The sequence below is a fragment of the Aotus nancymaae genome, unplaced genomic scaffold (genome assembly GCF_030222135.1).
Source record: "Aotus nancymaae isolate 86718 unplaced genomic scaffold, 86718_ANA_hifiasm-v0.15.2.pri h1tg000040l, whole genome shotgun sequence".
NCBI lineage: Eukaryota > Metazoa > Chordata > Mammalia > Primates > Aotidae > Aotus > Aotus nancymaae.
The window spans coordinates 94295470-94318619 of NW_026988454.1; the positions used below are offsets into that span (position 1 = coordinate 94295470).

The following is a 23150-nucleotide window of genomic DNA, read 5'->3' on the forward strand; positions in this document are numbered from 1 at the left end:
ATATTAGACTTAAAATAACTGTTAGGAGGTTTATGTCTCTTCTCCAAGATAGAAGCCATTCTTCTAGACACTCCCTAGATAATCATTTCCATGCCAAAATTTTCAGAATAGTCTCTGTTGACAATCTCACTGTTGTTTCAGGCAGAATTAAAGTTAGTATTCTGATGTTGGGAAATCACTGGAGCTTTCTAGGACTCACTGGAGTACAGGTATAAGGAGAACAGGGACTTTATTCCTACAGCCCCAAAATATTGGTTAGATCGATGTGGTAAAACTTTACAGCTTTAAAAGGAGGGTGGTAGAGTAGATGAGTCATTGTCAGACATTTCTTTTTGTAGCTGAACTCATTTTTCCCCAAATCACAAAACAGTTAAAGACAGAGAGCTGGCAATCAAGCAGCAGTGTTTAGAACCAAGACACCTGGAGCCTGCCCTGTTGCCTTCTTGTCCAGTCAACATTATTTCCCAACATTCTGGGATAACTGCACCAGACAGAAGTGTGAAAACCACTGATCTCGATGCTAATGCTCTTCTCACTCAAATCCCATGCATCCCAGTTTGTTTCTATCATCAACAAATTAATTTATTTTTAAATCAAGGAAAGTAAACTAGTTCCATTTTTGGAAATAGGTAGCTTAATTAATAAAATATTTACTTTTAAATCATTCTAACTTAAATTTCTGAAATTGGTTCTCACCAAATATCCACGTGCCCTCCTATATTTCCCACCATCTCCTGCATTTGCCTGGTCGGCCAATGAATGGCCCATGAGCAATAATAATGTACGTTAATTCAACCTTCTCTATCCCTCTATTCACTGGCTGTGGCCATGTGTTTCAGAGATCACTGCTTCAAGATAGAAGAGGGCCACCTGATCCACATTGAACTATGCTAGTCAGAAAGTTTTATCATGCTAGGTTACTAAATGTGAAAGTTGTTTGTGTTAATTTTTCTAACAAAAACATATTTCTAATTTAGTGGAGATATTTGGACTAAATTGCTGAATAGATCTTCTAAAACGTACCGCTCTATTTTCCCATATAAAAAGAGTCCTCAGAGTTTAGTGCTAACAGAAGGCGCCTACACCAAAGGAAGAGGTAAGGACTGTTTTTGGAACAATGGCTTAAATGGGAGGAGGGAATTTTCCAAAGACCATATGCCATAGTTGCCCTATAACTTAGGTCACAGAAGTAAAATCTCATTATTACATATCTTCAATACTGTATAAGATTCCTGCTATATTGTCTTATTTACAAAAAATTAGTGCAATGAAATCTTATAGAACTAAAGATTTCATGAAAGTAAACCTTTCAAATTAAATGTCCTCAGTGAAGTCACTACCCTCCACAACTCTTATTCATTGCCTCACAGACATTTGCAAGTGTTCTATAGATAGACTTGTAATTTAAGATTTGGATGATGTTGTAAATCCCCAAAAGAGGCCCACAATCTGGACAGTCTTATCAGTTGACTTATATATTCCATCTTGTCAATAAGTCTTAGGTTTCTCATCATCCTATTAGTTGACTCTATATTTAACCTGTGAATTCCTTTAATGTTTAGGTAGTTAAGAAATATTAGCTTTCCCAAACTTGATATTTTAATTTTCAGTTAAAATCAGGGAGTGGATGCTGCATTAAGCTGCCCAGATGTCTGCTGCAAGACTGGGGTCTTACTCCTCCAGATGTCAGGATGCTCTTAGCTGTCAGACTTTCCTTTGAAATAGTCCTTTGCTGAAGCCAGCCACCTCCCCTAAGGCTAGATCCTCTTCCCCAGGCATCCTGAATCCAGTGACTGGTCAAAGCAAGATACTCCAGATAGTGTCAGAATGCCCAAGGGACTCATTGAAGCCTTACTGTATGTGTATTATAGCCCACTTTCTCCTATTTTCCAACTGTTGACTTCCCTTCTCACACAGGTGTTGATCCTGATAGTACTCCCTAATAAGCTTCCTGCACAATAATCTCCATCTCAGAGTCTGCTTCTGAGGGGCCTGGCCTAAAACAAATCCAAATTACTCTGCAACCATGAAATGGGAAACAAATCAAACTAGTGTGGTCAGAACTTTCCCTATGACATTGTGGCTATCAGACTGTCCCTTATGGTAAAGGATCTAAAGGAAATCATGCCATTCTTTATTCTGTACCCTCCAAAGCTTTCAAGTTAAATAAACAAGGCCATCCTAGGTGAAAGGACAAAGCCATAAACTGACTAGATGAAAGATGCATGTGAAAAAGAAGAAGGATAATTTACTTTGTTGGCAGAGTGCCAATTTATGGAGATTGCATATGCATTTGTGTATATGTACATGCATGTATACATACACATATAAAAACAAATGTATTTATTATTATTATTATTATTATTATTATTATTTTGAGACAAGAGTCTCACTCTGTTGCCCAGGCTGGAGGCACAATCTTGGCTCATGGCAACCTCCGCCTGCCGGGTTCAAGAGATTCCCCTGCCGCAGCCTCCCTAGTAGCCAGGACTACAGGTGTGCACCACCACACCCAGCTACTTTTATGAATTTTAGTAGAGATGAGGTTTCACCAAGTTGGCCAGGATGGTCTCAATCTCCTGACCTCATGATCCACCTGCCTTGGCCTCCCAAGGTGCTGGGATACAAGTGTGAGCCACTGCCCCTAGCCAGACGTATTAATTATTAAAATTGAAATATCTTTTTTGTCTGAACATGGAAACTCAAAACTTAGTCTATTTCTAGTGCAGATTTAATAGGAATGCAGACTTAGTCTAATTCTATGTAGGAAAACACACACACACACACACACACACACACACACACACACACACTACAAAGTCCTTATCAGGGCTCTTTGGTTTGGGAGAAACAGAAACCTTCTCAAACTAAGTCAGTTTAAGATTACATCATAGTGTTTTTTTTTTTTTCCTGTAAATTTGTTTACATTCCTTGTAGACCTTTGTCAGATAGATAGGTTGCAAAAAATTCCTACCATTCTACAGGCTGTCTGTTCACTCTAATCATAGTTTCTTTTGCTATACAGAAGCTCTTTAGTTTAATTAGATTCCACCTGTCAATTTTTGCTTCTGTTGCAATTGCTTTTGACATTGCAAAGACTTCATGACCAAACAATGACATTGCTTGGTGCCCATGTCCAGAATGATACAGCCTAGATTTTCTTCTAGGGTTTCTATGGTTTTGGGTTTTAGAAAATCCCACTAGAAAGTGAGCAAAAGACATGAACAGACACTTCATAAAGAAGACATTAATGCGGTCAACCAACGTGTGAAAAGAAAGCTCAACATCACCAATCATCAGAGAAATGTGAATCAAAACCATAATGAGATATCACCTTAAGCCAGTCAGAATGGCGATTATTAAAAGTCAAGAAACAACAGATGCTGGTGGGGTTGTGGAGAAAAAGTAACGCTTTTACACTGCTGGTAAGAATGTAAATTAGTTCCACCATTGTGGAAGACAGTGTGGCAATTCCTCAAAGATCTAGACTCAGAAATAGCATTTGACCCAGCAATCCCATTACTGGGCATATGCCCAAAGGAATATAAATCATTCCATTATAAAGATACACGCATAAATATGTTTATTGCAGCACTATTCACAATGTCCCTTGCAGGGACATGGATGGAGCTGGAAGCCATTATCCTCAGCAAACTAACACAGGAACAGAAAACCGAATACCACATGTTCTCACTTATAAGTAGGAGCTCAACAATGAGAACACATAGACACATGGAGGGGAACAACACACTGGGCCCTGTCAGTTCGGTGGTGGAAGGAGAGTATCAGGAAGAATAGCTAAAGTAAGCTAGGCTTAATACATAAGTGATGGATTGATCTGTGCAGCAAACCACCAATTACCTATAACAAATCTGCACATCCTGCACATGTACCCCAGAACTTAAAGTAATAAAACAGTTGAAGAAAAAAAGAAAGATCATATATGTGGGGAATTGTTGATCCAGACTTCACAATAATTCAGCCTGGGAGGTCAAGATCAAAGACTCTTCTTTTAGTGTCTCGTGGGCCAAAAAGCCTCTCTTATCTGCATGTCTTTGCTAGTCTCTCCCTTTCTACTGACTCATCTTGTACAATACCCAGCATGGCTTCATCTGTAGATCAGTAATCAACTGTCTTGCTGATAAACCTACACTCTTGCTCCCCAACTTGGCTATTTCAGACTCTTTTCTTTATCCTCAAATCTCAAAATCCCCTCACTCTCAGAAGATGAACCAACTCCTACTTACAGAAAAAAAATAGAAACAGACAGAAGGTCCCTCATCTTTTCTTTCCAGTCACAAAATACACTCTCTTTTATTCAAATCACCTTCTCCACTGTATTCTCCCTTTTCATTTCTAAACATTCTTCTTTATCCATTTAAATTCTATCTAAAATAAACCCAAATTGAACTCCTCATTCTCCTCTAGCTATCTTCTCATGATTCTTTCCCCTTCTTAGCCAAGCTCCTTGAAAGATTTACATATAATAACTACATGTATTTATGCATCTTTCTCCCATTCTACCCATTCCAATCTAGCTCTGGCCCCATAAATTTACAGAAAAAGCTTTTCCTGAGGTTACCAGTGATCTCCTTATTACTGAATACAATAGCTTTCTTAGTTCTCATCATATTTGATGTCTCTGCAGAATTCCCTTTTTAAAAAAACTGATTCAGGTATAATTTAAATATAGTGAAATGCACACATAGTAAGTACACAGTTTGGTCAGTTTTGGCAAATGCATACATATGTATAATACATACCTCTATCAATATATAAGATATTTACATTCCTCCAGAAAGTCATCTCTTGCCCTTTTCCAGCCAATTCTTTATCCTTGCCACCATAGAGGAGTCTACCAATCTGATATCCACCATCACAGATTAGCTTTACCTATTCTGGAGCTTCATATGAGTGGTATCAATCACAAAGTCTGCACTATTTGTATCTGGCTTTTCCTATCTAACATGATGTTTTTGAGATTCGTCCATGTTGTTCATGTATCAATGTTTTATTCCTGTTTATCATGGAGTAGCAAATTTTTCATTGTGTGAAAATTTCACATCTTTTAAATTCTTTCTGCTGATGGACATCTGAGCTATTTCCATTTTAGGGCCATTAACAATAAGGTTGCTATGAACATTCTTAGCATGTTCATATAAGTATAAGCCTTTTGTGAGTGTGTTTTCATTTTTCATATATTAATATCTAGGAATGGAATTCCTATGTCATAGTGTAGATGCATGCTAAACTCTTTAAGAAACTATCAAAGTTTTCTAAAGTGTTTCTATTATGCCCACAAACAATATGTAAGACTTTTAGTTGTTCAGTATCTTTATCAACATTAGGTATTTCCAGTCTTTTTGTTTGTTTGTTTAATTTTAGCTATCATAGTGAGTGTGTCTCAGCCTCCTCAAAATATTCTCTTCCCTTTGATTTAGTGAAATAAGGCTCTCCTGGTTTTTAGCCTATCTCTCTGGCCATTTCTTTTCTAATGCTTTTGCAGGGCTATTGCCCTTTATCAATTTTTAAAAGTGAAACTTCATTAAAGGTTATTCCTAGGCTTTCTTGTTGTCTGAATTTAATCACTCAGCCTCACCCATAGCTTCATGGCCATCTGTGTACAGATGACTCAAATTTACATTTGTAACCCATACTCTCTTCTGAGTTCCTGACCTTTAACCTACTTAATATCTCTCTTGGATTTCTCAAAGTTACCACAAAGACAAATAACCAGAACTAAATTTGGGCTCTGTCTTCCATCACTCCAGATACTCCCAAAACTTAGTGGCACAAGTCTGACATCAATCCATATTCAATCAATTAAAACGACAATAACAACAGTTGTGGCTTTTGCTTCTCAAATATTAACATTTTGCCATCACCACCAAAGTTTCCGCTTCTAACATCTGCCACCTGGACTTCTACAATAGCCTACCAGCTGATCTCTACACTACATGCCCTGGGACTTCATCTAATCTGTTCTTGATACTTCAGCCAGAATGATCTTTTAAAAATGCTAATAAGATTATATCATATCTCTCTTCAAAACCCTTTGGCTCTTAAAATAAAGAAAAAAACTCTAAAACATGATCTAGTGGGCCCTACCATGTCTAGTTTCTGCCTACCTCTCCAAATTTTTCTCAAGTCACACTCCTCCTGCCTTTTGCAGACTTCTTCCTCTTCCAAAAGACTGGCTACCTTCCAGTGCTTCAGACTCACCACTACCGCTTCCATCAGTGGCTCTCATTCTTTCCTTCTAGAGGTACTTCACCCCTATTTGCCTACTTAACTCCCATTAATTCTCAGATCTTCGCTCAGTCCTTACTGTCATTTTCATGGGAAGCATTCCTGGATAGGCTGATCTTGGTCAAAATTCTGGATAGGTATTATTTTATCAAAATATTATATAATGTTCTGTGCTGCATTTATCATAGATTTTAATTTTACATGGATGGTTATTCAAGAAAATTTACTTCCTTTTATAAAAGGTTATTAATTCTAGCATCACAGCTAGCATAACATGAGTAGTGCTCAGTCCATTTTTGCTTCAAGAACAAATGAATGTGGATCATTTATTTTCTTTGGCCCTCTGATTATTTTTTGTTTAAAAATTTGAAAGACACTCTTATTAGTATTTGGCCAGTTAATAAATTACCTAGCCTTGGGCCAACGGTCCACCATTAGTCCAGCCATGGTGGGATCATATGGATGTAGAGCTGCTTCTTCCAGAATAGCCACTGGCATAAAATCCATAGAAAGGTCTGTGGGTACAAACGGTAATATGAGGAATGTCTAGACCATACAAATTCTGGTAAATGAGATAAAATTAACTTCCTTAAAACTTTATAGAAAGAATGACTCAAGTCTTCAGGAATTTGGGTGTGAGAGATTATATGTACAGAGGCACACATGAGATGAGAATATACATATGTGTATACAAATGTAAGTTCTTAGATATATATATGAGTAGTCATTCTTGTCTCACCCTACTAACTTTCCTTGAATCATTGGCCAATAGTCTAATTGAAGTCAAACTTCCAAGTGAAGAGGAACCAAAGAAAGCTCTTTTTCTTTGTGAGCAAAAATCAACCAGTTTTTAAAAGTAAAAAATGAAACATTATTTTAATATATACATAATTCAAAAGCATAGTAGGAAAACTTATTTGGAATCATAAATAAATTACAGCTAGTAAAAATGTACCTTTCAGGGAAGAATTTAAAATTAAAAATAAAATTATCACAATTAAGAAATGTTGATACACTTTAAATAAAATTTCAACAAATGTGATTGCAAAAAATATTTAAAATAAAATATTACTTAGTCCTTGGCAATAATTTACTTATATAACCTGGCAATAATTTATTTATAAATTATTTACTTAATATAACCTAATTCAATATGAATAAAGTAATTATAAGTTTTCATGGAGTTTTCTATAACAAATAGAATCTTAAAAAGCAAGCAAATGGGGCCGGGCGCGGTAGCTCACGCCTATAATCCCAGCACTTTGGGAGGCCGAGGCGGGTGGATCACGAGGTCAAGAGATCGAGACCATCCTGGTCAAAATGGTGAAACCCCGTCTCTAGTAAACATACAAAAAATTAGCTGAGCATGGTGGTGCGCACCTGTAGTCCCAGCTACTCGGGAGACTGAGGCAGGAGAACTGTGGAACCCAGGAGGCAGAGGTTGCCGTGAGCCGAGATCGCGCCATTGCACTCCAGCCTGGGTAACAAGAGCGAAACTCAGTCTCAAAAAAAAAAAAAAAAAAAAAGCAAGCAAATGAAAACAGAATTTTAAAAAATTAACTGTTTGAATGTGTTCGTGGTTAAAATGCAACCAAGTGGAAAGAGAGTGATGGTGGGGAGAAAACCACCACTAGACAAGGACACAGAACATGGAGTCTTATCCCCAGCTCTCGCATTAATTAAAAATGAAATCCTGAGTCTCTGGCCTCAGTTTTCTCTTCTTAAAGACAAGTAGAAATAAATCCTCAGTGGCTAAAATGTTTATTGCTATTTTTCTGCCAACTCTTACAGTTGATGGCCTGGGCCTGAAGCACTATATTCAGAAAGGTTCTGAGGCATCTCACATGTATTAGTGAGGCTACTCTAGATACAGGTATTTGCAGGTAAGCTGAGAATTTACCAATATTAGACTACACAGTCATTAAATGCCCACTCACATCTCAACTTAGCCCAATTCTGAAATGCAAAAGTCAGTGCTTTTGTATCTTAGGCACATAGGCTGTACAATTTAGTTCAACAGCACTTGTTGGAGGCCTATTATGTATGGGTACAGAATTAGGCAATGAAGATGAAAAGATGATTAATATAAAATACCTGCCTTCAAGGATTTTAGTAGAAGATGACTTAACTGAGGTGTACTTTTTTATTAAAAATATAATCAGTAGAATGCTTTCTGGCAATACACTTCTGATCTAATTCTAAATATCAAATCAGAAAACATATAGTACTATGCTTTAAACTGTCACAGAAGTTAGTGAGTTTTATTTCAAAGAAAATGTTTCCATTAAGCATGGCTGTCCAGAGGCTTACTTTTTAAAATATATTATATACATCCTCACTTACATTCAAATACTTTAAGAATGCTGTCTTTCAAAAACCCAAGAATGACAAATGAAGATACAATAGGCCATCAAAAATTACACATTAATTTTACCTTACAATGTCTAGTGTCCAATATATTTTCCTCATGAGTTCTGGTCAACCTGGTTCTATCAATAACCAAAAGCACTCAATTCACTGCTTGTTTTCAAAATTCGCAGACTGAATACCCATGGTTAGAATAAGTATCCCACTCTATCCTTATACTTACACACTTAGCAGCCCTGGGTGTCTCCTCCAGTCCACATCCCCTGAATCCATTCATTCGTTCATTCATTCATCCATATACACAGTTTAAAAAAACGGGCACTTTTTCTATGACAGGCAATATGCTTATATGAGGGATTCAAATAAGAATGATCCTTCTCTCCAGAATTTATATTGTTTTGAGAGAAGACTGTTAAAAAGAAAGAAGCTATGACAAAAACCTGTACAGAAGACAAATACCAAAATCTCTCTGGGAAGTCTGGGAAGATGTACCAGATAAGGTGTCACTTGAGCAAACTAAAATGGCTAGGTAAAACTTAGATTAAAAAGGTTATTTCTGGTGGAGAGAAAAGTATGAGTTGGGTCACCAGGTTGTGAAGGAGCAATTACTCTTGAGAACTAGTTCAGCGAGACTATGGCAGGAATGTATTCATGGACCAGAGAACAGAAATAGCAAGTAGGATCCAGATTATGAAGTTTAAACTTTACACTGAAAGTAAGCAGGTTTTAAGGGAGAGACACGATCAGACGAATTTTAGAAAGATTCCTCTGGCAGCAATGTGGAGATCAGATCAGATGGGAGGAATTCTGATTAGTGGCAGAAAAATAAATCAGGAGATTCCTACAAGTATCCAGGTAAGTACAGTTCCTGCAGGCATCCAGGTAAGCACTGAAGAGAGTCTACATTAAGGTAATAAAAATGGGATTGAAAAATAAGAGAGAAATTTAAAAGATTCCAAAAGATTAAATTTGCAGGATTTGATGATGGGCAAAATGAGGAGTTGCACTGGTGATGCTACTCACACAGACAAGAAATACGGAGACATCGTGTTTAGGCAGAAAGTCAAGAAATTTATAACAGGACACAATAAAGTTGAAGTGCCTATAGGACACTCTAAGTAGAGAAATTTAACAGGTGGATAAAGACATGAATTCAGAATTTAGTAGAAAATGCTAATGCAGTAATATAGATTTGGGGAGTATTGAGATATACATGGTTGAAGGCATTGTTGGAGATTCACAAGGAACTGCATATAAAATGGGAGAATATTGAGAGTGGGACCCCATGAGAATGCCAACATTTGAGATTTGAGGGAAGGAAGAATAGAGGCATTTAGAAGCATTGAAGGCAAATCAAAAGGATGCAGAATTACAGAAGCAAGGGCAAGAGGGAGCTTAAAAACGTTCTTCAACTCTTATCATAATCACCACTCAATTTGTGTTCTCCTATTTTGTGTTCTTGACTATTTAGTCTTTTTCCAAAGAACGTATGTAAACTTTTTTAAATTGCACAACCTCACCAGGGACAAAAGTATCTGCTTCTTGTGGCCTGGTACCATGTTTATTTCTCTTCTATTGCATGTGGACCTCCTAGAGCCTTTAACTATGCTGCATTTATGGAAGTCATAGACTAGATAGCCCCTTGACTGATTATCAATCATAGCTGTATCCTAAAGTGACTATTAGAGCTTAGGCTTTTGGAGCTCGAAATACCATAACATTCCTTTCTAATTCCTGTGTCTGGCATGATACTTAGACCATAATATCTTTGTCACAATAGCATCAAGTTTTTACTCCAAGTTGCTATATATTAGGTGGCTAGATTTGACCTAGGGTACATAGACAGCTGTAAATTGAAGTATCCATTCTCATTATAAGAAGATTTTACTGTATTTCATTTTTCAAAATTACATTTTTGTGAAAATTGTCATGATCATGAATAATATAAAAGTAGAATCTCTTTAGGATTTTGGCTCTTACCAAAATTCTAATATCTAAAATAAATGAGACTGTTCATTTCAATATCCCTTTATTTCAGGTATTAGGATGAAAAATGTCTTCATTTTTTCCCAGAAAAAAAAGGGGTTAGGAAAGAATACTTAAGCTCCAATATATTGCAATACAGAGATAGCCAAGGAAGATAAATCTTCTAAGCTATGTGAAATATAAAAGGAAAAGCCATTTGGTTACTTTACTTTTGTTTTCATCTCCTTCTACCAATACACTAAATAATCTTTCTAACCTTGATAGAACCTCTAGATGTGGATATATACTACTATATAGTTAAAGAAACGCAATACGTTGATTTTTACATACCCTAGATACTTCATATACAATCTACCTAATTTTTCCAAAATATAAGCCATATAAATTGAAAATAAAACAGCTAGACATCCTATCAAAGAGTTTTGTTTGTTTGTTTATTTGTTTTTGTTGTTGTTGTTGTTTGAGAGAGAGTCTTGCTCTGTCACCCAGGCTGGAGTGCAGAGGCACGATCTCGGCTCACTGCAACCTCTGCCTCCCGGGTTCAAGCATTCTCCTGCCTCAGCCTCCCAAGTAGCTGGGATTATAGGCATGCACCACCATGCCAGCTAATTTTTGTATTTTTAGTAGAGACAGGGTTTCACCATGTTGGCCAAGATGGTCTCAAACTCCTAACCTCAGGTGATCTGCCCTCCTCAGCCTCCCAAAGTGCTGGGATTACAGGTGTGAGCCACTGCACCTGGCCTCAAAGAGTTTCTTGTTATGTTTTCTTAAAAGCTGTGTTTAAACAACAAAAATAATAATGTGGCACACAACACTTGTGAACCAATAACTTACAACTTTAAAATATATTCTTGAGATTGAGAATAGTCTTCAAATATTAAGCAATACTGCTTTAAGTACAGAAAGCAATATGTATGTAAGTCGTGAACTAACCAAATAGACTATTAAATCTAGCAAATACAGCAAGAAAACTCCATCAGTATTACTACATTAGTTTCTACTTGTGAGTATGTATATTATGCATGAGAGTCCATTAAAAGAAGCTAAGTAGTGTAAGACATTTATTTATATGACAGTACAGATATCTTAATTGGTTTTCAATTCACATATTTTCTCTACGTAAACATACTAGCATCTTCCAGACAATAATTAAACTACCTGGCATAATGATGGGTAATACAAACAAATACTAAATAATGTATAAATCATTAGCATGGTACTATTTTCTATATTATATAAAATATCTTCCATTCATTATGCTTCTTTAAAACAGCTAATATTCTAATTAAAGGCATTGATTACTTACAAATTACATGAAATACTTTCTATAACATTACATTATTTTACTATCTAAACATCAGAGGAATTATCAAAATATTACAAATTACATGAAATTACTTTCTGTAACATTACCTTATTTTGCCATCTAGACTCAGAGGAATATAAAAATATTACATCCTAAAATCGATTTAAGTAAATTCTCACACATTAAAGATAAGATGTCTTCACTAAACTGCAGCAGGCTGCTCTTTGCAAGGCTCAAAGGAGAATTCTCATAAAGAGACAAAGAGAGTCCTGTATGAAGTTGCAATTCATGACTACTATTATTTGAAAAATGTTTTGAAATTTTAAATTCAGCTTTTCCATAAAAAGTAGCATTCCACTGAGATTCCATAAAAGATAATACCTTATTTAGTAAGGTTTGTCTGTTTGTTTGTTTGCTTGTTTTTTTGAAACGGAGTCTTACTCTGTTCCCCAAGCTGGACTGCAGTGGCAAAATCTCAGCTCATTACAGCCTCTGCCTCCTGGTTTCAAGCAATTCTCCTGCCTCAGACTCGTGAACACCTGGGATTACAGGTACACTCCACCATGCCCAGCTAATTTTTTGTGTTTTTAGTAGAGACGGGGTTTCACCATGTTGGCCAGGCTTGTCTCAAACTTCTGAGCTCAAGTGATCCACCTGCTTTGGCCTCCCAAAGTTCTGGGATTACAGGCATGAGCCACCATGCCCAGCCAATAATACCTCATTCTCAGAAAAGTGTTCCTCATTTACCAAACAATGATCAAGATTTTATATCTACCACTTGCTTGCACTACTTATTGATAAGATATATTTTAAGACTATTAATTGCTTGATCTTCTGAATTTGGGGCAGAGAAAGAAAGATTATATTATAAAGAGGAAGACAATATAATTTATCATCCGGGCTGAAACTCAAATTTTAGAGAAGGGGTTACTATACATAAATATTGCAGGAAATTGGGATAAACAGATAAAGGAAAATCAACATATACGGTCACCTTCCTTTTAAACAGCTTTATTTTGTCTTTAAGTAAGGATTCACATGAATAGGAAGTTTTCACAATATTGCAACAGAAGCAGAAACATCTAAAATCAGTTCTTCAGAATATCCCCCTCTTGCTGTCCACAGAAAAGTGACCTAATCAAAATAAGTGTATATAAACTCGATATAAGAATGTAAGAATATAAATACAGAAAACCTAAGGCATTCAATGAAGAATCTTAAAAAGTTCTTAAACACATGCAATTTACCACATCATTCAAGGGTAAACTGACATGAAAGAAAACTACCTGACAAATATATGACCCCTTATTCAGCTAATTCTGAAAATGAATAATTTATTAAACCCACTGACACTAAAATTATCATTGTGTTTCTCCAAATCTTTTTTCTAGTAAAAGATGAGGAAATTACCCCAAGCTAATTTCTCTTCTTGTTTTTGAATTAAGATTGCCCTTTAGATTTTCAAACTTTATCATTTTTCCCACATTGCTTTTTGTGCTAAAAACATGTACAAGCTATTTAATGAGAAGGAAAATAAAGAAAAGAAAAGAAAGAAGGTAAATATAGTCTCAGACCAAGCCCTGAACTCACTTTACCTTTTAGCTCCTTGTCCAATTTTCACACTGGGAGCTGCAACCCTGGCAACACTGCGTTGCTAGCATGAAAGGATAGATGGGTTCTTCTCCAAGAGCTCATCTTCCTAAGCCCCCTAGCACCTTCAAAGACTACCTGAAAACATAATCTTGGTATTCCTCCACAGTTTTAAAGAACAAGCATAATGATGGCAGCTTTCTTGGAAACAGCAATTTGGATGATAAGTTGCTTCTACGATCATGCTAAAGCTTCACAAATTAGACAGGCTGCCATTACAAATTCCACTTTACATATAAAATCTGATGCTTGGATGGATTAGCTTCACAATGTTCATGCCTATAAAAGTCATAATGTTAAGACCAGAATCTAACCCAGTGTTCTATCCTACTATCTGACACTCACTTCCTTTTCTGACCATGGCAGTTTTAGAATGATAGGAACTCAGCCAATACTGGGCTGTAAGCAGAGGATTCGCCTTTATTCTAACCTAACAGCCTAATGCCTGACCCAGTTCTAATACCTGAAACAATGGTCTTGTTGAATTAAATATCATATGACACTTTGTTAGAAATAGCCTACTTAATAAATAAAATTCAGAACAACAGTGGCAAGCAGAGATAAGTCATCATTAGGTGGAATGGTAGGAAAATGTTATTGTATTAGGGAATCCTGTGGGCAAAACATCAAGCAGATAAGGAAAGCTTCAGGTAAAAATGGGGTTAGAGAGTCACCTGGGGCCAGAACTGGCAAAGCCAGACAGTTCTGGAGAGCCCACCCTCAGAAAAGGGCAGAACATGTTACTAGTGAGATAAAGCTCCTCTCTCACTTGTTTAAGTTTTGTTCTCTGGACTCTAGAATCAAATGTCATGAGCAAAGGAAGGTATAGCGCTAGTTCTGGGAATTTCACTAATATTGGAAAACTAATAAATACAGGCTAGACTTCTCATCAAGAGGTAAGCCTGGGTGAGTAAAATTCATAAAGCATCCAACCAAATGCATAACACATAGAAAGTACACAATAAATCTTAGTCTCCTTCCCAATGATGAGGGAAACAAATCATAATACCCACCACTCAATGTACCTTTTTAAAGACTTAAAAGAACACTAATGGTTTGAGGTCAGTGTACGTGGGTTCTGGAGTCATTACGCCAGCTGCCACGTGTCTCAGGCAAATTTACTTCGAATCTCAAAGACCAGGTCTAAAATACCCAATTGATATCACAGGACCAAATGTATGAACTAGAAAACAGTCCATGAGGACAAATGAAACGCAATACAATGGACAATATAATCCATGGTAGTGCAACTTCATTCATCTGCTTATTATAGGTATGGGAGAATAATAATATGATTTTAGGAATTAATATTTGATATATATTTCCAGGAAGTTCACTGTACAAGTTTACACAAATTGTTCTCCTCATTTAAAAAGTTAAGCAAATAACATTCCCAAGACATTATCCTTCTATTAGTCAAGTCAGCAGTAGCACATCCAGCCCACACTGGTTTCCATGTTCTCCTTCAAATTTAGTAATCTATTTACTTAAATAATGCTTTTCTCATATTTGGGGGTGTAAGATATTAAAATATTTGCAAACCCCAATGAAAATATGATTCCTGCATACTTGGGAACTCTATCCTCATCCCTTTCAAGTTTCCCCAGTTTTTCCTTTCACTTTTCTTCTTTTTCCAGTTGGTAACTGGCATCTCTCATAATGAGCCTTATGGATATATTTCAGGACACAATATTATACTTGTGCAAAGTAAGAAAAAGAAGGAGGAAAGCTGAAGTTACAGGAATTATTCTCCTTCTACTTTCTATCTCCTTTCCAGGAAAAAAAAAAAAAAAGTAGCAATTATGGATGATTAGAAAGAAAACTGTAGGTTACCTTTTAAGAAGAGGAGAAGCCCAAAGTCAATACTCTTTATAAATCAATTCATACCATGGGTTGAAGGATTGGTAGGAAAAAATGAAACTTTATATAATCTCGATTTAATATTCTTGCCCATGTTTGCACAGTAAGTGGCAGAACTAGAATGTAAAAACACTTGGATACAAAGTGAATGGTCTTTCCACTATACTGTGATGTTTTTATTATCTTTACACTCTGTGAAAGGGTATAGGTGAAGCCTCAGGCTCTGCTGTGATCAGCAGCTGATCTGAATCAGCCTAATCTTTTGCCAAGCCACTTCTCTGAACTAAGGAAAGACTAGAAATTCATTTGAAGAAAAGATAAATGAAACAGAAGCTTCTTGTTGGTAGGAAGACAGTGTATGGGAAAATACTTGGATTATGACTAAAAGGTCTGATTTTGAATCCTGATTGGAGCCATGTTATGTGAGTCAATTTAGAATATTACTAAAATTCTCTGACTGTACTGTGAGGATGTGAGAATTATATTACCTGGCTTACCTTCTGCACAGGCTATTGTGAGAATCCAAATATTTATACTTATATTAAACTTGAGCACAGTTTAACTATTTGGCATTAGATTAAACAACTTAGAATAAAGGCTAGTATGAGGTTAATGTTCAATAAGTGTTAACTATTTACATTAAATATTCCAGTATGGTACTCAATTCTCATCCTTAAAACATCACCTTAACTAACTCTCCACATTTTTTCTCTTCTCTTACTATTTGGTAGCTGCTTTCTCTATGAAGTTTTTTTTTTTTTTTCCAAAAAGGAGTAAGATTCTAGATCTAATGAGATCTTCCCTGACTTAGGTCCCAGATAATGCAGTTTTCAGCCTATGTAATACATTAGCTCATGATGTCTAGTAACAGTTACTTGAAGGAATATTCATTGAGAAAGTTAGGTTTCAGAAAGCCTTCAGAACACACATGTGTGTGTGCACACATACGCACACACATGCACACTCACATCCAAAACATTATTAAGAAAAGATCTCTAATTTGCAGATAATCAAGTCAATCATCAAACATAATTTGTGAGAGCCAGCTATTTCTAGTTATATGGTAATGGAATTTAAAATCAGTGTACTTTGCCAACAAAATGAATTTTTTTATAATAAAGTACTTTCAATTTCAAATAAAATTTTTCTAAAATCTTGATATGAAAATAGCTTGATTTTTTTCCATTTATACATATTTAAAGACATTCTCAAAACCAAATTCAAGTACTAATTTACAATCAAGGCCAATGAAACTTATAAATACATTTTAATTGATATTTTATAATGTTGGTTTCTCATATTCACCCATAATTGTCTATTTTTTCTCTGTGTCTATTTACACATTGTGAAGAGAGATAGCATGCACAGTAGGTAGCTTAAGGAGATAGTTCTGCACTAATAACAAAAGTGAATTTTAAGTCTAATTGCTGTATTGCCAGAACTTAAGCTTTGTAGGGCCTTTTGTGAAAGTAATTTCTCAGATACGTGATTATAATCACCAATAATTACCACAAAAACTTTTCTCTGATATAACAATATTTTAAAGCCCTATGAAAGAATCCTGCTTTCCCATCTATTTTAACACAAAGTTTTAAAAAGGTCACCATCTATGACTATGTGTCATTAAGTCCCATATATATGTGTCATCTGAATAGTTCCCATTATCCCCAGTTTTTAAGACATAAAGTATCCCCTATTAAAAAAAAGTAGAGCACTTTTACACTAATTGCAGACAATATGACATGATTACATGGCAGCAAACTGGGATTCCAAAACACTCGCCAATCTCTCATTGAACAAAAGGCCAAGACATTAGCAGAGGAGGCTGATTGATAAAGTTAATGCAGAGGTCCAGGACTATAGAGAGCTGTTGTATAACAGCATCACATACTGTGATATTTTGTGAATCCATGAAATAAAAGAACAATATATGCAAACCAGTAGAAAGCAGTCACAGGGGAAGCAGTGGAAAAGATATGTTAGACATGAGCAGTTGGACAGTGCTCCTAAATTTATTTGTCCACATAAGCCCATACAATCTTTAATTGCTGTCCTTTGGCAATTAGAAGATTTGGAATTCTGTCCTAAAACTCACCCACTCCCACTTAAAATCCCTCACTCTACACCACGCTTGAGACAGCCAATGAAGAGGCGTGATGGCCACTACTTGCACTGTGCCTTCCCCTTTCTATTGGACTCTGGCAAACAGCAGCCCATATTTTCCACTAGCTGCTGGAGGCCTCCATCCACCTGCTGTCTGCAGCAAACACCAAAAGGAACAGCAGCAAACCTGTAAATCCTGACAACCAGAAAAGGTGTTCAGGACAGGTGGCAGGGGCTGCAACCAGTGAAGACAGACGGACTGACAACCAGACAAACAGACAGCAGCACCATTAGACACCATCCATTACTACCAGTCTCAGAAGAGGGGAAGCCTGCAGCACCAGGGACATCATTCTTCCACTAGGGACAGGCAGCAGATTAACAAGGGTTCTGCCTCCCTCAAGCCGGCAGGCTTAAAGTATTTGATTTTTGGATGAGAAGGAGCAGGGAATTCAGAAACCTGCTGCTCTTTATAGAACCAGGCCAGCTCTGGCCTTCGGAGTTAATGGCCCTTTACTGAATCTACAATGAAAGGACAGGAATAACTGGATTTATACTATTTTGCTGTGACCTAACATCCACATGCCTCCCTCAATATCTCCCTCCCTTATCTGTGTGTCAGTTGCCCTGGTTGGAGATCCATCATTCTGTGAATGCAGCCTCCCTCCATTCCTCTCCTATGAGGCACTGCTGCACTGAGGGGAAGCGGAAGAAATCTTCCTCGGCAGCATCTTCTCTCCAGGAGGCTCTTCTAGAGTGTGGGGGAGAGGCTATGCTGAGTGTGCTCTGTGTCTGGGTGTTACCCCTGCTCCTTCCCTACCCCTCTTTTGCTATCAGCTAACTCCAGATGCAACAGGTTCCCATTGGCTCTTCATGCCAATCCCCTGGCCCCAGATACACCTTCCAGCCTAAGCAGGAGACACCAAGGAGTCAATCGCAGTGAAGGCCCCTAAATTCCCCTGCCCCAGAGTGAAAACTTTCCTGAATACCTGAAGGAAAGTTCCCAAGAGAAGGCAGGGTTGAAGCCTTCTTCAGCACTACTCTATGGGTGATACTAAGCAAGGAAAGCCCCATCTCTCTGCCAGTCCCTTGCAAGCAGTTTTGTCTGAGGCAAGCAGCAGCACAGTGTCACATACTCCTGCACCACCAGCAAGGAGCCCCATCTTCTCCCTGTCCCCAGAAAAATGGGGCATCAGACAGAGATCCCTTAAATGGTTGATGGGCTCTAAAGAAGTGAAGAGGAGTGCAAATATCCAATCCGTTATTGGACTGTTTCCTCCAGGAACTGAACAGGCCCCAGAGGTCTCTTGGAAACCAGTAAAGAGGAACCTCTATGTTATTCAGGCCAGAGTCCCTGCCAGCTTCTCCCAAGATTAAAACTTTGTATTGCCAATGGCATTACATATGGGTAAGAAAATCTGTCTTCACACAGGTATGCTGTGTAGAAGACTCTGAATAAAAGGTTAAAGAGAAGCTGAGGAGGCAGGTTGCCAAAGATGGCAACTGCCCAAAAAAAGACCCAACCTTGATCTGTGAGATGAATGATTACTAAAATGAACACTTAAAAATAAGCATTTTTATGATATAAATATAGGCACCCTTCACTGGGGTAACCCCGAACAGCTAAACAACTCCAAGAAGAGAAGAGGAGCTGTCCTCAGCACCTCTTCATCCAGCCTCCCCTTGTGTCTACTCTTCCCCTGCGCCCTAACCTGCTCCCAGCCCAGGGACCTTCCACTTGGGTGGGATCAGCGCCTCTCAGCTTCTGCACTTCCCACCACCAGAGTGACCCCCGTCCACCCAACCCTCCTCTGCACCCAGGTCCCTGGGTTCCTGGCTCTGTGGCATATCCCCTCCCTCCTCTGGTCCCCTGACCTCTTCCCTGCTCAAGCCCCGCGCCCCTGGCCCAAGGCGGGTGCCTCTGCCCGCACCCAGCACCGTGGCCGCCCCTTCCCCACACTCAGCCGCCAGGACTGGGGGAGTGAGTGGTGAATGGACGGATGGAGGCACGGAGGCACGGATGGCACGGCTGGGGCTGGCTTACTTGAGCATGGCTTCTTCTTTTTCCTCCTCTTCCTTCTGCCGGTCCATCACTGCCATGATAATGTTCCTCTCCTCCTCGGTAAGGTGGCTCAGGTCGGGCAGCTCTTGCATGGGGGGAGGCACCGTGGGTGGGCGAGGACCACGGGGCCCCACGGCCGAGGACATTTTCATGGCCTGCCCGCCCCCTCCGCTCGCTCTCTGGCTCTCACCTTTCGGATGCACGCCCAGCAGCTGCGCCCCTGCTTCCCCTCACAGCGGAGCCCTCTCGGCGGCGGCAGGAGGAGGAGCAGCAGCGGCGGCGGCGGCGGCGGCAGCAGCAGAGCCGGGGAGAGCGAGAACCCAGTCTTTCATGGTTGTTTGCATCCACCCAGCCCCGGATGCTGCCTTTGTTTTGGTCGCCCTAGCGAGGCTCGGGGCCGCCCGGCCGCCTCCCGCAGCCCAGCCTCGGCCGGCGGGGGCGGGAAGGCGGAGGCGCGGCAGGCGCGGCGAGGGGGCGAGGGCTCGCGCCAGGCTCCGCCGATCCGGGCGTCTCCGGCGGGGCGCGGGGCGGGGGCGGGGCTGGGGCTAGGGCTGGGACTGCCGCTGCCACTGCCGCCGCCGCCGCCGCCGCCGCCGCCGCGGAGGCTGCTCCCAGGCTCGGCTGCCTCCCGTTTGGGGCTGCGGGAGGGAGAGGGAGAGTTTGGGTGTCAGTTAGGCGGAGTCTCGGAGGCTTCCATCCAGGGTGATGCCGCTGCTCTCGCAGACATAGCTGCCAGCCACTCAGTCCCGGAGCCGCTCCGCCCACGGGCACCCACCCGCCCACTCCCGGGGTCCAAGCCACGAGTGCCCCGGCCGCTCCCCCCACACGCGCCAACGTGCACAGCACCTCGCTGTATCCCCAGGTACCCCTCAACCGTGAGTCATCCTCCCTATCCTGGTCCCTCGCCCATGTCATCCTCCCCAGCACTATTTTCCATGGGTTGCATTAATCATCATCATCCTCGCTACCATCTTCATCATACAGCATTAATATTATTTGAGCAACCACAATGTTCTGAACGGCAGAATGGAACACGCTCTGGATAAATTTTTTTTTTCCTTCCTGCCACCATGTCTTTCTTATTTACTAGTTAAGTGTTCACAGCCACAACAATGTGATTTTTTGGATGCTTTTGACACACACACACACACACGCACACACACACACACCTTCCAACAGGCTAGGTTTTTTTCTGGGTACATGCAGTGTCTTTCTTGACCCGTCCTCACTAGGACTGTTGTGTAGTGTTTCAAGATGCCCCACAACACGGTAACTCTAATTTGTCATTTTTGGTTCTGGGTAGCTCCATCACTTCATATAACTGCACCTCTCTGGTGCATGCACAAGGGTTATCTACTCTAATTCCTCTAATGATGCTTGCTATCGTCATACTAACTCACATGTAGTTCAGAGTATCTCTGTAGGTACTTCTCAAGAAACACTGATCCCAGATAAGAAAAACACTCAAGCATATCATTGTATTTAAGAAGCTTCTGCTAATGCCTAGCCCAATGATAGGCATTAAGGATGAGCTTCTCTTGCTGATAAAGGCAAAATAAATAGGCAATCCTTTCAAAATAGGTAATGTTATCAGCTTTGAAATGTGGAGACTGAATTTTCTTAACATAATTATAAAAGAATCAATATAGAAAAGGGTTCAAATTGAACAACAATTTCCTAGTGAAGATGCCTTTGTAATGATGATGAGAGAATTGACATGTTTCTCTGCCAGACTATTCTTTTTTTTTTTTTTTACTTAATTTAATTTTAAGCTCTTGGATATATGTGCAGGATGTGCAGGTTTGTTACATAGGTAAACATGTGCCATGGTGGTTTGCTGCACCTATCAACCCATTGCCTAGGTATTAAGCCCCACATGCATTAGCTCTTTGTCCTGATGCTCTCCTTGCCCCAGATCCCACCCCACAGGCCCCAGTGTGCGTTGTTCCTCTCCCTGTGTCCATGTGTTCTCATTGTTCAGCTCCCATTTATATATGAGAACATGCAGTGTTTGGTGTTAGTTTGCTGAGGATAATGGCTACCAGCTCCATCCATGTCCCTGCAAAGGACATGATCTCATTATTTTTTATGGCTGCATGGTATTCCATGGTGTATATGTACCACATTTTCTTTATCCAGTCTATCGTTGATGGGCATTTGGGTTGATTCTATGTCTTTGCTATTGTGAATAGTGCTGTAATGAACATACATATGCATGTATCTTTATAATAGAATGATTTATATTCCTTTGGGTATATACCGAGTGATGGGATTGCTGGGTCAAATGGTATTTCTTGTTCTAGGTCTTTGAGGACTTGCCACACTGTCTTCCACAATGGTTGAATTAATTTACATTTCCACCCTAGTGCAAAAGCATTCCTATTTCTCCACAGCCTCACCAGCATTTGTTGATTCTTGCCTTTTAGTAATAGCCATTCTGACTGGTGTGACATAGTATCTCATTGTGATTTTGATTTGCATTTCTCTAATGATAAGTAAGGTTGAACTCTTTTTCATATGTTTGTTGGCTCCATAAATGACTTCTTTTGGGAAGTGTCTATTCATATCCTTTGACCACTTTTTAATGGGGTTGTTATTTTTCTTGTAAATTTATTTAAGTTCCTTGTAGATTATGGATTTTAAACTTTTTCAGATGGATAAATTGCAAAAATTCCATCTCATTCTGTAGGTTGTCTGTTCACCTGATGATAGTTTATTTTGCTGTTCAGAATAGCTCCAGAAGAAAGTTAGCACTCATTTTTTTTCCTCCAAGCCTAACTTTATTAATGGAGAAGAAAATGACTATGATGACGATATTATCAATCTTAAAATCTTTTTTTTTTTTTTTTTTTTTTGAGACGGAGTTTCGCTCTTGATACCCAGGCTGGAGCGCAATGGCGCGATCTCGGCTCACCGCAATCTCCGCCTCCTGGGTTCAGGCAATTCTCCTGCCTCAGCCTCCTGAGTAGCTGGGATTACAGGCACGCGCCACCGTGCCCAGCTAATTTTTTGTATTAGTAGAGACGGGGTTTCACCATGTTGACCAGGATGGTCTCGATCTCTTGACCTCGTGATCCACCCGCCTCGGCCTCCCAAAGTGCTGGGATTACAGGCTTGAGCCACCGCGCCCGGCCAATCTTAAAATCTTTAAGTTTAAGGAACTGAAGACTTTAGTTCCCATTTATTTTCCCATAAAATGCAGGAGTTGCTTCTATGTGTACACGACTATTTGAATATGTGTAACCAAGATCAGTGCCTGACAGTAAGTGACCAATAATGCTGTATAGCCATTATTTTTATTTGCACAACTTAACACTACTCTAACTTTTTGATGTCTGTATCACTTATAAGGATCTCACTGAGATAAACATGTAGCCCACTAAAATTTTCAATTATTTTTTATTAGTTCGCTGTATAGCCAGATTTTCTCTTTCTTAAAATTAAGCAATTGATGACATTTTATGATTTTATGATCCCTCTCTGAACTCTGTTTCTTCATCTGCAAAATGGGATGAAGATATTTATCTCAAAATAGAAGAAAAGTATTAAATAAGAAGACATTTGAAG

At 39.1% G+C, this 23150-nt stretch overlaps 1 protein-coding gene across 24 annotated transcripts in view; it reads right to left on the reverse strand.

Annotated features, from left to right (window-relative positions):
- The window catches only part of RIMS1 (regulating synaptic membrane exocytosis 1), a 510482-nt gene extending 490677 nt beyond the window's left edge, over positions 1–19805 (reverse strand). For all 24 annotated transcript variants that reach the window (XM_012471847.3, XM_012471843.3, XM_012471846.3 and 21 more), the window contains exon 1: positions 19566–19805. In XM_012471847.3, coding sequence (XP_012327270.2) covers positions 19566–19735 — 170 coding nt within the window. In that variant the 5' untranslated portion in view covers positions 19736–19805. The remainder of the gene's footprint in view (positions 1–19565) is intronic.
- Between the last annotated feature and the right edge of the window lie 3345 nt (positions 19806–23150).